The 14,698-nt window shown below is 46.1% G+C and overlaps 1 protein-coding gene across 1 annotated transcript in view; it reads left to right on the top strand.

Moving 5' to 3' along the window:
- Dlgap3 (DLG associated protein 3) overlaps window positions 1–14,698 on the top strand; it is a 68,196-nt gene that overhangs the window by 41,614 nt on the left and 11,884 nt on the right. Inside the window, exons 6-8 of the mRNA XM_042678342.1 lie at window positions 3,131–3,344; window positions 3,567–3,883; window positions 4,371–4,456. Coding sequence (XP_042534276.1) covers window positions 3,131–3,344; window positions 3,567–3,883; window positions 4,371–4,456 — 617 coding nt within the window. The remainder of the gene's footprint in view (window positions 1–3,130; window positions 3,345–3,566; window positions 3,884–4,370; window positions 4,457–14,698) is intronic.

Below are 14,698 nucleotides of genomic sequence, written 5' to 3'. Positions count from 1 at the left end.
TCCGGGTCTGCTTTGGAGGCAGGCTGAGGATTTCTCATTTCCCAAGAGGAATCTGTTGACCTTGGCTTTCTTGTGTGTGGGGGCTGGGGAATGGAGGAGAAGGCGGTGAGGAGGCTAATGGGAATGTTCTCAGTCAGATGTTACCAGCTGATGATCAGATAGAGAGCAGATCAACTTCAGTGCAGTGCTCTGAGAGTCTGGAGGAGTCTCTGTTTCTCTTGAGACCTGCTCCCTGGTTGGAACCTCAGAATCTCTTCTCAGCTGGAAGGTGTAAGGCACCATGGAATTGTTTACTCTCCTGTCTGGTTCAGTGTATAGCTTATGGGTGGGATTTCAAGAGCTTTCGAACTCTGGAAACAGAGAGGCCTCTTGTTCTGAGTGGTATTGTCACAGTGATTTAAGAACCTCTAGATACTGATAATAGTAGCTAAAATTTACTGAACATCTATTATGTCCTCATAAAACCATGCCTAGTAATTTACATAGAGAAGAGTTCACTGAAAGTAACTGTGATGTGACGTTCCTTTGGTCTCTGGTATCCAGACTCTTCTAACCAAGAATGTACTTGTCTAGCTTGTTAGTTCAGCTCCCCTGGGCTCCAGGAGGGACTGTCTGGGATGAGTTGGTTCTAGCTGGGGAACCCTTTGAACCCAGCCCCCAAGTAATAGGAGATGATTCAGCTTCTGTGTTTGAGGAAGTACCTTGGCAACTGCTGTCCTTGGTTCCCCTGAAGTCCAGAGAGGAGGACTGAGAGGCCGATTATAGGAGTCACTGAGAGTCACACCTGCTATAAGCATGGCTTGTGCCAGTCAGATGGAAGGACACTTAACTTCCGCTGGATCTGGGATTGATTTTTTTTCCATAGCCTGTTATTTCTGTGCATTTATAATGAGGTTCCTTTAGAAAGAGCTGCATGAAGAAGACTAGTCCTTTTCCATCATTGGACCTACATTACAACCACCTAGCTTCTATGTCCTGCACATTTGGCTCTGAGCATCCACATAGCCAAAGCAGAGAGCAGCATCTAGTTAATGGAGGTTTAACAAGCTTCCCTTGGAGGTTGTGGTGCTCAGTCAGCCTTGCAGGGGAGACAAGAAGCAAGGCATTCATTTCAAGCTCTACCACGGGGCATCCTGGGCCAACTCATTTGCCCTGTCTGAGTCTCAGTTTGCCCAGTAGTAGGATGGGATGGAAATTCCTGCTCTACTTGAAGCACTATCCAATGAAATTGTGTTATGCTAAGGAGGCTGGATTATGGAAGTGCTGAGATGAGTTTTACATGTGGATTAAGCCATTCCTTAGTCTGTTGATTGTACATAAACATGATGGCACAAATCATTCTGGAGAGATGTCAGGATGCAGCCATCAGATACCTACTGTTACATTGCCTTGGGCCTCTACATAATCATCCACAGAGGGCCGCCTCTGACTTGTGACAGGAATAGTTGTGATCCTCTTGAGCACCTGGCCTGTGCATGCCAGCTAGGTCCTCAGGCCTCCAGCTTGCCACCAAGGGCTTTGTTTGTACCAAATGCCTCCAGGTCTCCTTGAGTCCCCCTAGATAGTGCCACCATTACTCCAGTTTGACAGGTGAGCCCCTGAGGCCCCCCATGCTTTCACTTCCCAGGTCACACTGCTAGGAGGCAGCAGAGCCAGCATTTGAATCCAGGTGAGTCTTACTCTACAGCCTGTGCAGGCAACATTTCTTCTGTGCTGTGGCTGGATGGAAGCTCAGGGTAAAGTCTATACCCACGCAGAGCAATGCTCAGACTCTTTGTTTTTGTGTTGGGGCACAGAGCTTACCTCTGGTTCCACCTATTTCTCCATATATTTTATCATGTCCTTTCTTATTTATTTATTTGTTTGTTTATATTTGTGGTAGTATTGGGGCTTTAACTCTGGGCTAGGATATTCTCCCTTAGTTTTTGTTTTTGTTTTGTTTTGTTTTGTTTTGCTTAAGGCTGGCTCTCTACCACTTGAGCCACACCTCTACTTTTTATTTTGTTTTTATGTCAGTCCTGGGGCTTGAACTTAGGGCCTGGACACTGTCCCTAAACTTTTGTGCTCAAGTCGAACTCATTACCATTTGAGCTATTTCTGGATTTTCTTTGGTAGTTAATTGAAGGTAAGAGTTTCATAGACTTTCCTCCTTGGCCTCACTTTGAACTGCAATCCTCAGCTCTTCTGCCGAGTACCTAGGATTATAGGTGTGAGCTATTGGTGCCTGGTTCCACTTCTGTCTTTTGGTGGTTAATTGGAGATAAAGAGTCTCAGTGGTTTTTCTGCCTGGGCTGGCTTTGAACCTTCATTCTTATATCTCAACCTCCTGAGTAGCTAGGATTATAGGTGTGAGCTACCAGTGGCTGGCTTCCTCTTATTTTTTTTCTTTTCACTGCCACCTCCTTGGTCTTAGTGTGCTAAATTCTGGCATGGTTCCATGAGCAAATTTTTCATTTTCTTTCTTCTTCTTTCATCATCGATTCTTTACCACAAAATATCATAGACCACACTAAGACCCTCACCCAGGGATGGTTAAGGTTTTCCCAGTGAACAAGAACATGAGAAAGCAAGGACTAGCTGGCCAAGCCAGATTCCTAATTCATGGGGCTCAGGAGAAGCCAGAGGTGGAGAAAGGCTGGGGAGATTGGAAAGTTGATTGCTCCATCACTTACCTGTCAATTTTTGGCCACAGATTACTTTGAATCAAGTTTGTAATGGCAGTGGCTTATACATATTAAAAGGTGTCATCCCTGCAGTCCCCTCCTTGATACGTGGCAGGAGGGTGGAGGTCTTTTATTTCAGGATTGAGAGAAAGGTACAGTGCTAGACGAGGTGAAGTAGAAAATGTGGTGGTTTGGAGCCTAGAGTACTATTGGAAGAGATTGGATGTGGAGGGTAGGGGTATTTAGAAGAAAAGTGACCCCAAGGAAGTTTGCCGGAGCAGCACAGGGCAGTGTGTGCTCCCTTCTTTCTTTTGTAGAGACTGAGGGGTTCTTACAGCCCCAAAGCAGAAGACCCAGATTGTGGCCAGGCCTCTGCAGACTTAGATGCAGCCCCAGGTGAAGCCCCTGGGTGGCCCCACCCTACTCCAGCACCTCAGTAACAGAGCTTTCCCCATCACCTCCCCCAGCTCAGCGACGAGTTGAACCAGCAGCTGGAGGCCGTGTGTGGGTCTGTGTTTGGGGAGCTTGAGTCCCAGGCTGTGGACGCCCTGGACCTGCCTGGCTGTTTCCGCATGCGGAGCCACAGCTACCTCCGGGCCATCCAGGCTGGATGCTCTCAAGATGACGACTGCCTACCCCTGCTAGCTGCCCCTGCCTCTGTCTCAGGGAGGCCCGGCTCCTGTGAGTACCTGAGCTATATGCCAGCACCCTAAGTGCTCTGTGCTGGCCAGAGTGCCACAGCTATGCTGTGTGACCTTGGACAGATCACTTCCCTCTCTGGGCAGTGTGGGGAAGACAGATTTAGGTGGCTCTAGGCCCTAAGGGCCAGCTGGGTGTGTGCCCTCTTCCCCCTCCCCGCCCCCCCCCCCCACACCCCACTCACTGCGTCCCCGCCATCCACAGCCTTCAACTTCAGAAAGGCCCCGCCCCCCATCCCGCCGGGGAGCCAGGCCCCACCCCGCATCTCCATCACCGCTCAGAGCAGCACCGACTCCGCCCACGAGAGCTTCACAGCCACCTCCGAGGGCCCGGCCCGGCGCTGCAGCTCGGCTGACGGGCTGGACGGCCCCGCCATGGGCGCTCGCACCCTGGAGCTGGCGCCGGTGCCACCCCGGGCGAGCCCCAAGCCCCCCACACTCATCATCAAGACCATCCCCGGCAGGGAGGAGCTGCGGAGCCTGGCAAGACAGCGGAAGTGGCGGCCGTCCATTGGGGTGCAGGTATGAAAAACCGGGAGGCGCAGGCCAAGGCCCAGGCCCTGGCAGGTGTGGAATGAAGGGGCGGGAGACAGCAGGGGGGCTTCTGGAGACAGAGACTTTTTCCCGACTTGCCCCGAGCTGCAATCAGACCCCATGCCGGGCAGCACCCACACGGCTGCTCCAAACAGACCCCGGCCCACTCCCTCATCCGGGGTGCCTGCAAACCCCCAGCGAGTACAGAAAGGTCCCCCTTGGCCACCACCTTGGTGCTCTGCGCTCTCTTCTGGTTCTGGAAGTTTATCTCCACAGGATTGGCCAGCTGGCGTGGGGGCAGAGCCACTGTGTCCCTGACCCCGCCCCTATCATTGACTCCACCCTATGGTTGTGGGCGGCAGGAGGAGCTTATACTCTGGCCCCGCCCCCGCTACTGACTCCGCCCTGTGGTTGTGGGCAGTGGGCGGAGCTTATACCTTGGCCCCGCCTCTGTCACTGATTCCACTGTTTTCAGGTGGAGACCATCTCGGACTCCGACACTGAGAACCGAAGCCGAAGAGAGTTCCACTCCATCGGAGTACAGGTGGAAGAGGACAAGAGGTGGGTCACAACGGAGGCGCCTCTCAGGCTTGGTTGTGGGACGAAGGCTTCTTGCGCAGCAGTGTCCTCGCTGCACGCACACTCATCCTGGAAGGTGACATCACACCTTCTCCTTGGGATGGAGTCACAGCAGACACAGGTGGTCCTCAGAAGTAGTCATCAAGTCCACAGTGAGTTCTTAGGCTCATGCCTGGGTCGGGTCCTCAGAGGCAGAGAAGACTTATACAGTGGTTTGGGGATAGGGTGGGGAAGGAGAAGCAGAGAGAGGTAATAGGTAGGTGCTGAGCAGGTCTCCAACAATTGTCCTTTGTGGGGAGGGGGAGGGGAGGGGAGATAAAGGGATTCTGCCAGTCCCTCATTACACCCTGCGGTGTACAAGTATGTGAGCTCAGAAAGAAACAAACAAACAGGAAGATTGCCTCTCACCAGCCCCTGGCAGATGTAACACTCCTCCTCACTTGGCTCGCACAAGCATTTAACCAGTCGGGGGTACCTATTATATGCCTGAGTTGGTGGTGTATCAGAGATAGTAGAATTACCAGCAGCCACTAGTCTGGCATTAGGTGGCCTCAGAAACATTGCTTCCTTAATTTCCAGCTGAAGAATTAGCATTGTAAGCTCTAGAGGGAATACTGAAAAGAGTCCTCTCGGCTGGTGGGGTGCCTGTGGGGAGACACTTTTTCTAATAACCATGGTGGCAGTGCCTCAGTGGCCCATGGGCCCTCTGAGCTGCAGTGGTACCAGGCCAGTGGCTCTGAATCGTGTCTGGGAACCTTCCTGGGGCTGGTTTTGAGCACTGTCCAGGTCACACTCACCTTCAGGAATCACATCAGTGCCTGGGAAGCCAGCGCAGTTCTGTTTCCAGTTGCCACTTTTAGGCCTTCCACCTTTCCCCAAGGGACCCCAACTATAATCCAGGAACCTCTGGTGTTGCCTTCTGTGTGTGCATGCCTGTCTTGAGGTTACTGTAGAATCACCATTACCCTCCACTCCTGCTCTAGCTCTGTGAAGTTCCATCTGCTCCCAAGGTAGTAAATAACTCCACCAAGGCTGGCACAATGCTGCTCTTGTTGCAGACCTTAAAGTCTCTGTCCTCCAAATTCTTAATATGCCACAAAGATAACAGGAAAGTGGCACTTAATGGAAAACTCAATTTGTAAATCCATGATTGAGGCAGGGCCCAGGGGCCCTGGATGGATGCAGCTTCTTCCCTGAATCCTGTCCTTCTCTCCTATTTCAGGAACTGCCTAGGGACCCTAAGCAAAGCCCATGTGTCTTCACTGGCTCCTTGGGAGGCTCTTTGGCCCCTCATTCTGGATAGATTCCATGGGGTTGCAGGGAATGTCTCTCTATTCCTCCTAACAAGTGGGAATCTAGGAAGAGTGCAGGCCTTCTAGAGAAACAAACTTTGTCATTTATTCATTGATTCAACAAATACTTCTTTGTGTATATGAGTGTGCTGATACTAGGGCTGGAACCCAGGGCTCCAAACTCTTGCTTAGCTTTTTTTCTTTTCTTTTTTTGGCTCAAGGCTGGCACTCATCATTTGAGCAGCACCTCTACTTCTGGCTTCTTGCCAGTTAATAGGAGACTAGTGTTTGGGCTAGATTGTCTGTCTGGGCTAGTTTTGAACTTTGATCCTCAGATCTCAGCCTCATAAGTAGCCAGGATTAGAGGCATGAGCTTCTGGTTCCTGGCAGCAAATACTTCTTAAACAGCATTGTATGCCAACTCCTGTGTACTCTGTTAGGTGCTTGGAGAAACAAACCTGACTCTTGTCCTCATAGAAGTTAGAGTCTAGAGGAAAATAGAGGCAATGAATAAGTCATAAATAAAAATGGGATTGTAGGGACTGAGAAGGTGGCTCAGTGGTAGAGCACTTGCCTTGCATGCAAGAGGCCCTGGGTTCGATTCCTCAGCACCACATAAGCAAAAAGAAAAAAGCCTGAAGTGGCGCTGTGGCTCAAGTGGTAGAGTGCTAGCCTTGAGCTGAAGAGCTGAGGGACAGCGCCCAGGCCCAGAGTTCAGGCCCCACGACTGGACCCCCACCCCCCAAAAAAATAGGATTGTATATTTTGCTCTAATATGTAATGGGTTACTATTGCTCAAAAGAAAATAGGAGACAAGAGAGAAGGGACCTGATTTAAATTAAACATATGACACTTAAGCCAAAACTTGGGTGATGGTTGGATTGGTGGAAGCACTGTAGGAGGAAAGGATAAAACATGCAAAGGTGCGAGAGTAGAAAAGAATTCTACAGCCATTGGGAACTAAAGGTTTATGTGACTTGTGTAGAGGGGCATAAAGGAGTAGTGAGAGGGTGAGTTGGAGATTTCTAGGGACCAGGCCATGCAAGAGCAGGGGTATAATAAAAGAACTGGAATCTAATTATAAGTAATGAGTAGCTATTAAAAGGTTAAAGGAAGAGTGTGACATGCTCTAATTTATGTTTATAAAAGATCACTAACTGCTGAATGGAGAATGAATTTGAGGAAAGGATCAGTGGAAATGAGAAGCCCAGGGGACAATTCTCTCAATGTGAAAGGAAGGTGGTGGAGTTGGGCACTGAGGTAGCTGTATGGCTGGGGTCTTTTTCTATTGTTTGTGTAATTGGACATTATTTACGTATGGGAATGCTAAGTTTTGCATATTGATTTTGTATCCAGCAATCTTGCTGCTCTCTCTCTTATGAGGTCTCAGGCTATCTGAAAACCATGATGCGTTTTCTACAGTCAATAATTTTTCTACAGACGTCTCTATTTTCAAGTTTGTTTTTGTAGTAATAATGCATTGAGCAGCACTTCCGTCACTCGAGCTTTGTTTGGTTCACTTATCCAAATCCTGGTTTTATTAGGTAACTGTCTGGTACAAATGTTGGTAGGTATCATTTTGTCAGGTTAAGGAGAATTTCTATTCCTAGTTAGGAATAGAAATTTGTGTAATTTGTGGTGTTGGGGAGAGCCTTGCGCTTGCTAGATGGGTGCTGTGTGATTCAAGTCATGCCTCCAGCCCTTTGTGTGCAGTGGTTGCTTTCCAGGGTCTCACTTATGGCTGGGCCACCCTGTCCTAGTGTCTGCAGGTGTTCTTCAGTCACTGGGCAGACAGGCATGCATTACTGTGCTCACACATTTTGCTTCCTCCATAGCTAGGTTAACAGGTGTGAGCCACCACACTCAGCCATTGGTAGTGAGGGAGTCTTAGGAATTTTTATGCCTGGGCTCGCCTTGATCCACAATACCTCAATCTCTGCCTCCCAAGAAGTTTGAATTTCAGGCTTGAGCCACCACAGCCTGTGTGTGTGTGTGTGTGTGTGTGTGTACTTGAACTCAGGGCCTGGATGCTGTCCCTGAACTTTTTTGTTCAAGGCTAATGTTCCACCACTTGAGCCACATCTCCACTTCTGGCTTTTTGGTGGTTAATTGGAGATAAGAGTCTCATGGCCTTTCCTTCTCCAGTCTAGCTTGGAACCTCGATCCTCAGATTTTAGCCTCCTGAGTAGCTAGGAGTACAGGCATGAACCACTGGTCCCTGGAATGCTTTTGTTTTTTATTTTTATTTTTTAGCAGTACTGAGGATTGGACTCAGGGCTTCACTCTTGCTAGGCAAGTGCTTTTCAGCCATGATGAGTCCCATTTGAATGCATTTTCCACATTGTCTATTCTTTTTTTTTTTTTTGGGTCTGGTCGTGGGGCCTGAACTCTAGGCCTGGCCGCTGTCCCTCAGCTCTTCAGCTCAAGGCTAGCGCTCTACCACTTGAGCCTCAGCGCCACTTCCGTCTTTTTACTTATGTGGTGCTGAGGAATCGAACCCAGGGCCTCATGCATGCAAGGCAAGCGCTCTACCACTGAGCCACCTTCCCAGCCCCACATTGTCTATTCTTTAAGTCATGGGATAAACTCAGTTTGATCCTGTTATGTATTTATGTCAAATTTAGCTTTAACAGAACCTTAATATGTCTTAAGTAAATGTAATTTGCACTCATTTAGAAAAAAAGACAGCTTGGATATAGAAGTAGCATCAGGACCCCAGGCTTCTCTTTTGTTGCTCTCCCATCTTTTCTTCTATCCAAGAAGCTGCTGTTAGTGTTCCTCTTGCTATATCTGCACTTTGACCAGTAGGAAGGAAGACAGAAGAAAAGGGGATATAGTCCTCCTTTCTTTCTAAAAGATTTCCTGAAAGTTACACATAACACTGGCCTACCTCGTGTCAGTTATAACCCCTTGGAGACACCTGCAAGGGAAGTTGTGAAGTATAGTCTTTTAGGTAGAAAGCAATGTGCAGGGTATGAAGTACTCAGCCAAGAATCTGGGTTCTTATGGCTAAAGGCAAAGACAAGGTATTTGAAGTTTTAGCTTTTTTTTCTCTTGATTTTAGAAATTCTGGAGTTTGAAACTCAGAGCCTTCTACTTGCAGGGCATAGTGCTCTACCACTCGAGCCAGTCTTTCAGGCTTGTTTTGCGTTAGCTATTTTTCAGGTACAGTCTTGCATTTTTTGCAAGGCCTGGTACTATGATCCTCTTATATATGTCCTTCCATATAGCTGTGATCACAGGCACAGCCAAACTCAGCTTAATGATTGAGATGGGGTCTCAGAAGCTTTTGGCCAAGCTAGCCTTGAACCTTGATCCTTGATCCTCCTTGTCTCTGCCTTCCAAGTATCTATATAGATTATAGATATGAACGAACCATTTTGCCCACCTGACCATCTAGTAGGTTGTTTTGTTTTTGTTTTTGTTGTGGAGCTTGAATTCTGGGCTCCTTTGCTCAAGACTAGTGTTCTGTCACTTTGAGCCACAGCACCACTTCCAGTTTTCTGGTGGTTAATTGGAGATAGGAGTCTCACAGACTTTCCTGCCTGGCTTTGAGCTGCGATCCTCCATCTCAGTCTTCTGAGTAGCTAGGGTTACAGGGATGAGCCACCAGCACCTGGCTTCCATCTAACATATAACAATTGTGTTATATTACTTTCATATACATTGCTACATTTTAAACATTTAAGACTTTAAGATTTTTTTATCTATGCTCACAAGTGATAACTGTCCTACAATTTCCTTTTCATTGTTGTTACTCAGTTCAGGTATTAAAGTTTTGCACAACTCCTAAAATGAATTGGTAGTTTTCTCTGTTCTGTTCAATGGAACAATGTGTGTTATGATCTCAGGGTTGGGGAAGTTGACCATGAACCTGTGTAGGCTTGAGGCCTTTGGGGATTGGAGACCTTTTTAAAGTGTGGCTTTAGTCTCTTCAGTGGTTATGATCTATTTTGGCTTTATTTATTTATTTTTTAGTCAGCCTTGGGCCTGAACTCTGGGCCTGGGAGTTGTCCCTCAGTTCTTCTGCTCAAGGCTAGTGCTCTATCACTTGAGCCACAATACCACTTCTGGCTTTTTCTGCTTAGGTGGTGCTGAGGAATCAACCCAGGGCCTCATGCATGCAAGGCAAGCACTGTACCACTGAGCCACCTTCCCAGCCCTGGCTTTATTTATTTTTGTGTCAGTTCTTGAGTTTGAACTCAAGGCATGGGCTGTGTCCTTTATCTTTTATGCTTAAGCACATTGTTTACATTTGAGCCATATCTCAACTTCAGGCATTTTAGTAGTTAAATGGAGATAAGAGTCTAAGAGGCTCATTGACTTTTCTGTCTGGCTTGGTTTTGAACCAGTATTCCCAAATCTCCCTCCTGAGTAGCTAGGATAACAAGCATGAGCCACCAGCACCCAACTTTATTTGGATGATTTACATTTTCTAAACAGTGGACCATCTTACAAAAAAAATAGCAGTTTTCAAGTTTTTTGGCTCAAGATATTCTTTCTCATAATATTATAAATTCATATCATTGAAACATCTCACTGTGATCATACATATGTTACACATAATTTTATAAATATTGTATATTTAGTTGTCACCTTTTTTCCTTTCTAACACCACATATTTATGCCTGACCTCTCTTTCTTTTCTGTTTTTATTTTTCTGACCTTTCTTTCTTGATCAGTATTGTACATTTTAATATTAAATATATTTTAAAACTACATTTTTTTTTTTGGGTCCGGTCGTGGGGCCTGAACTCTGGGCCTGGGCGCTGTCCCTCAACTCTTCAGCTTAAGGCTAGCACTCTACCACTTGAGCCACAGCGCCACTTCCGGCTTTTTTCTTATGTGGTGCTGAGGAATCGAACCCAGGGCCTTGAGCATGCAAGACAAGTGCTCTACCACTGAGCCACCTTCCCAGCCCTAAAGCTACATTTTATTAGTTTACTTTTAAAATTAGCTTTTAGTTTTGGTTAACAACCATTTTTTCCCTGCTACTTCAGTTATTTTATTTCTTCTGTTGTTTTAGTCCATTCTTCAGCCTCATGAATTAAACACTAATGGTCAGCACTTCTGTAAGGCTATCACATTGCATCTAACCCTATTGCTGTTAGTGTACCTCATAAGTTTTGAGATTTAGTATCTTTAATTATTCCCTTCTAAATATTATTTTTCATCATAATTTGTCTATGTGTGGGTATTGTCTGTATGTGTGTGCTGGTGTTGGGGCTTGCACTCAGGGCCTTACACTCTTGTCTAGCATTTTCCGCTCAAGGCTGATACTCTACCACTTGAAACGTACCTTTATTTCCAGCTTTTGCTGGTAAACTGGAGATAAGAGTTTCTCAGATTTATCTACTTGAGCTGGTTTTGAACCTTGATCCTTAGGCTCAGCCTCTTGAGTAGCTAGGATTGTATGTATAAGCCACTTGTGTCCAATCATCATAAATTTTCTTTTTTTGCTGGCCCTGGGGCTTGAACTCAGGGTCTGGGCACTGTCCCTGAACCTCTTTGTGCACAAGGCTAATTAATGGTCTACCACTTGAGCCACAGCACCACTTCTGGCTTTTTCTGAGTAGTTTATTGGAAATGAGTCCCATGGACTTTTCTGCCCAGGCTGGATTTGAAACTTGATCCTGAGATCTCAGCCTCTTGAGAAGTTAGGATTACAGGTGTGAGCCACCAGCACCCAGTTTATAAATCCCTTTGAATTTATAAATAGTTTAAAGAAATTTTACAGGTTTTTTTCCCCAAGAGTGTACTTTTTTGGGGGGAGGAGAGGAATTGGCTTTTCATTATTGATTTCTGAATTTGCTCTGAGGCATAGATTCTGTCTGCTGGGGGTATGTTTAGGTTTCCTTCATCATCCTGTAGATAAATATGATCACACACACTTAGAAATTACAGCTTCTGGATATTCACCTTCCAAGTGCTAGGTGTGTCAAATCTATCATTCCTGAGAGGTGTGTTTAAAATGTGTCACTGTGGTTGTGCAAGTGATGTTTTTCCCTGGTAACTTATTAATTTTTACTTGAGAGTGTGCAATTCATAAACACACAAACATGATTGTTGTATCTGTCAGTAGTTTCACTCAATTATCATGAAATAATTTGTTTTTCCTATTTACTAGTTACTTTTGCCTTAATGTCTTTTTTGACTGATTTCTTTTTTGAGGGTGGGTGGTAGAGCCTGAACTCTGGACCTGGGTGCTGTCTCTCAGCTCTTCAGCTCAAAGCTAGGGCCCTACCACTTGAGCCACAGCGCCACTCCTGGCTTTTTTTCTTTTTGCTTATGTGGTGCTGAGGAATTGAACCCAGGGCCTCATGCATGCAAGGCAAGCGCTCTACCACCTCCCCAGTCCCCCCCCAGACCTTTTTTTTTTGCCTGATTTTTATGGCTACCAGCAGACTGCTTTCTTTCAGTTTATTTTCCAATTCACATTTTCCCACCTGTTTATTTTCCACCTTCCTGTGTCCTTATACTTAGATATGTCATTTCTAAATGATATGTAGCTAGGGTTTAATAGGCTTATCTGATCTTTTTATATATTTTTGATTATCAACTTGTCTGGATTTGGTTTTTATTATCACTTTAAAATTTAAACATATTTTATAATTTGCTTTCTTCTTCTCTGAATTTTGTTTACTGTCAAACCAGTCTCTCTCTCCTCTTCCTCCCTCCCTCTTTCCTTCCTTCCTTTGCTTTCTTTCTTTCTCTCTTGTTCTCTCTTTCCCTCCCTCCTTCCTTCCCTCCCTTCTCTCTCTGTCCTTCCCTCCCTTCCCCTTCCTTTCCTCCTTCCCTTCTTCCCTCCTTCCTTTTTTCTTTCCCTCCCTCCCTCCATCCTTCCTTTCTTCATTTTTCCTGTACTGGAGCTTTAACTCAAGGCCTCATATTCTCACTTGGCTTTTTCACTCAAGCCTGGCATCCTACTACTTGAGCCACAGCTCCACTTCTGGCTTTTTGCTGGTTAATTAAAATCACACAGACTTCCCTGCCCAATCTTGCTTTGAACTGCAATTCTCAGATCTCAGCCTCCTGAGTAGCTAGGATTATAGGTATGAGCCACTGGTACCCAGCTTCTGATCAAGTTTCTCACTTTCCTTCTACTGCTTTGGAAATTTATCTTTTTCAGTAATGGTTTTCCTTACATATTTGATAGATAGACTTCATTATATATATATATATATATATATATATATATACACACACACATATATATATATATTTCTAGTAACGTATATTTTTTGTCCCTATTACTTATAAAACAAGAGCCTTCAACTCCCTCCTCCCATCCTCCATGTTATATTTATCTAGCATTTTGATTATACCTCTTTAAAGAGCTCTCCTAACTCAGCTGTTATTATGTCTTTTATGGTTTAATAGAGTAGATTTACAAACATGTTTGAGCAGTTCATTGTTCATTGTTTGTTTCTGCCTACTCCTTCCTCTTGGGCTCCCTTGAGGCTGAGCTGCTGCTTGAACTTGGGACCTATGTTCAAGTTAACATCACAGCTTGAGGTCTCTGTGTTTCCAGGTAGTATGTGTTCAAACCCAGCCCCCCACCCCCTCACACAGCAGCCTTTAGGTTCAGATTTCCCAGTATCCACCCTCTAGACTACATCTCAGAATCATTGGCATGGGGCTTTTCTGGCCTAAGTTTGTAAATGAAACAGACTTCTTGGCTACTGGCTTCTTTCTGGGGGTCTCCTTCCAGCTCCCCATTAAGCACAGGTTGGGTGGCTCTTCTTGCACTTTCCATGGGCATTCCCATCTAGCCTCTCAGTATATGTCTGGCCTAGTACTCCTGTGGCTCAGTTGGTTTAGATGCTCTTTCAATACTTAGTGGTTGAATTTCCTTTTTGCTTCCGGTACCTTGAAGATGTCTCTCCTGTTTTCAAGCATGGCATGGTAGCAAAAGCACCTTTCTGGTTTTTCTTTTTTTTTCCTTTCTTTTCTTTTTTGGTGCCAGTACTAGGGCTTGTACTCAGGTCCTGGGCATTGTTCCTTAGCTTTTCCGCTCAGGGTTGGTATTCTACCACTTGAGCCACATCTCCACTTTTGGCTTTTTTGTGGTTAACTGGAGATAAGAGACTTGCTGACTGGCTGGCTTTGAACCACAATGATCAGATCTCACCTTCCTCAGGATTACAGACATGAACCACATTGATGTGTGTGTGTGTGTGTGTGTGTGTGTGTGTGTGTTTGGGACATGGGTGGGAGCATCCTAAGTTGATCCAGCCTACCACATTGATCAGGTGTCTCAACTAAGCTGATAGCAGTGGATGGAGGGAGAAGTCAACCAGTTCAAGAAGCATTTTGGTGTCAGAGGTGGGCAGGACAGGGCCAGGCACTGAGTGTGGTCTTCTAAGTGCAAGGCAAGGCCTTGATGGGCCAGTCTGAGGCAAGATGGTGGTAAAGTGCCGAATCGCCCGGGACAGCTGATCACGCTGGGTATTCAGGAGTGACAGGTGCAGAGAAGGGAAATCTGGCCCAGCTCTCTGGCCAGGTTCCCTCGCTTATCTGCTGAAAGCATCTTGAGTTGTACACCTGCATGGTCCTTGCTGCCCCTTCTGTCCCTGGCACTTTCAGTCTGACTCACCACACACCATGCCCCAACTGGTACACAGAACTGAGCCACCAATTTCAGCAGTCTTGCTAGGCAAACATCCAGGACTGTCCCCACTGCCAGCCACTCATTTTCTGACTCTTGTCCTTACTCTGTTTTACTATTATATACTTTAGTTTTAGAAATTATTGGGTAGGAGATCTCTCTTCTTGCTACCTTTCAGTTCATTCTCTGCTAATCTTGAGGCTACCATTTGGTTATCTATGGCTGCTTCCAGTTGCCTCAGTGATGGCTTGGCCTGGAAGTGTATAGCATGCTCTGAGTCCCTTTTGTTCCATCTCTATTGTGCTCCCCACCACCCAAGCTCCC

Source organism: Dipodomys spectabilis, unplaced genomic scaffold (assembly GCF_019054845.1).
Source record: "Dipodomys spectabilis isolate Male_0828 unplaced genomic scaffold, ASM1905484v1 ptg000002l, whole genome shotgun sequence".
Classification (NCBI taxonomy): domain Eukaryota; kingdom Metazoa; phylum Chordata; class Mammalia; order Rodentia; family Heteromyidae; genus Dipodomys; species Dipodomys spectabilis.
The sequence above is the reverse complement of the archived record's forward strand: the minus strand, read 5'-3'. Positions and strand labels throughout refer to the sequence as shown.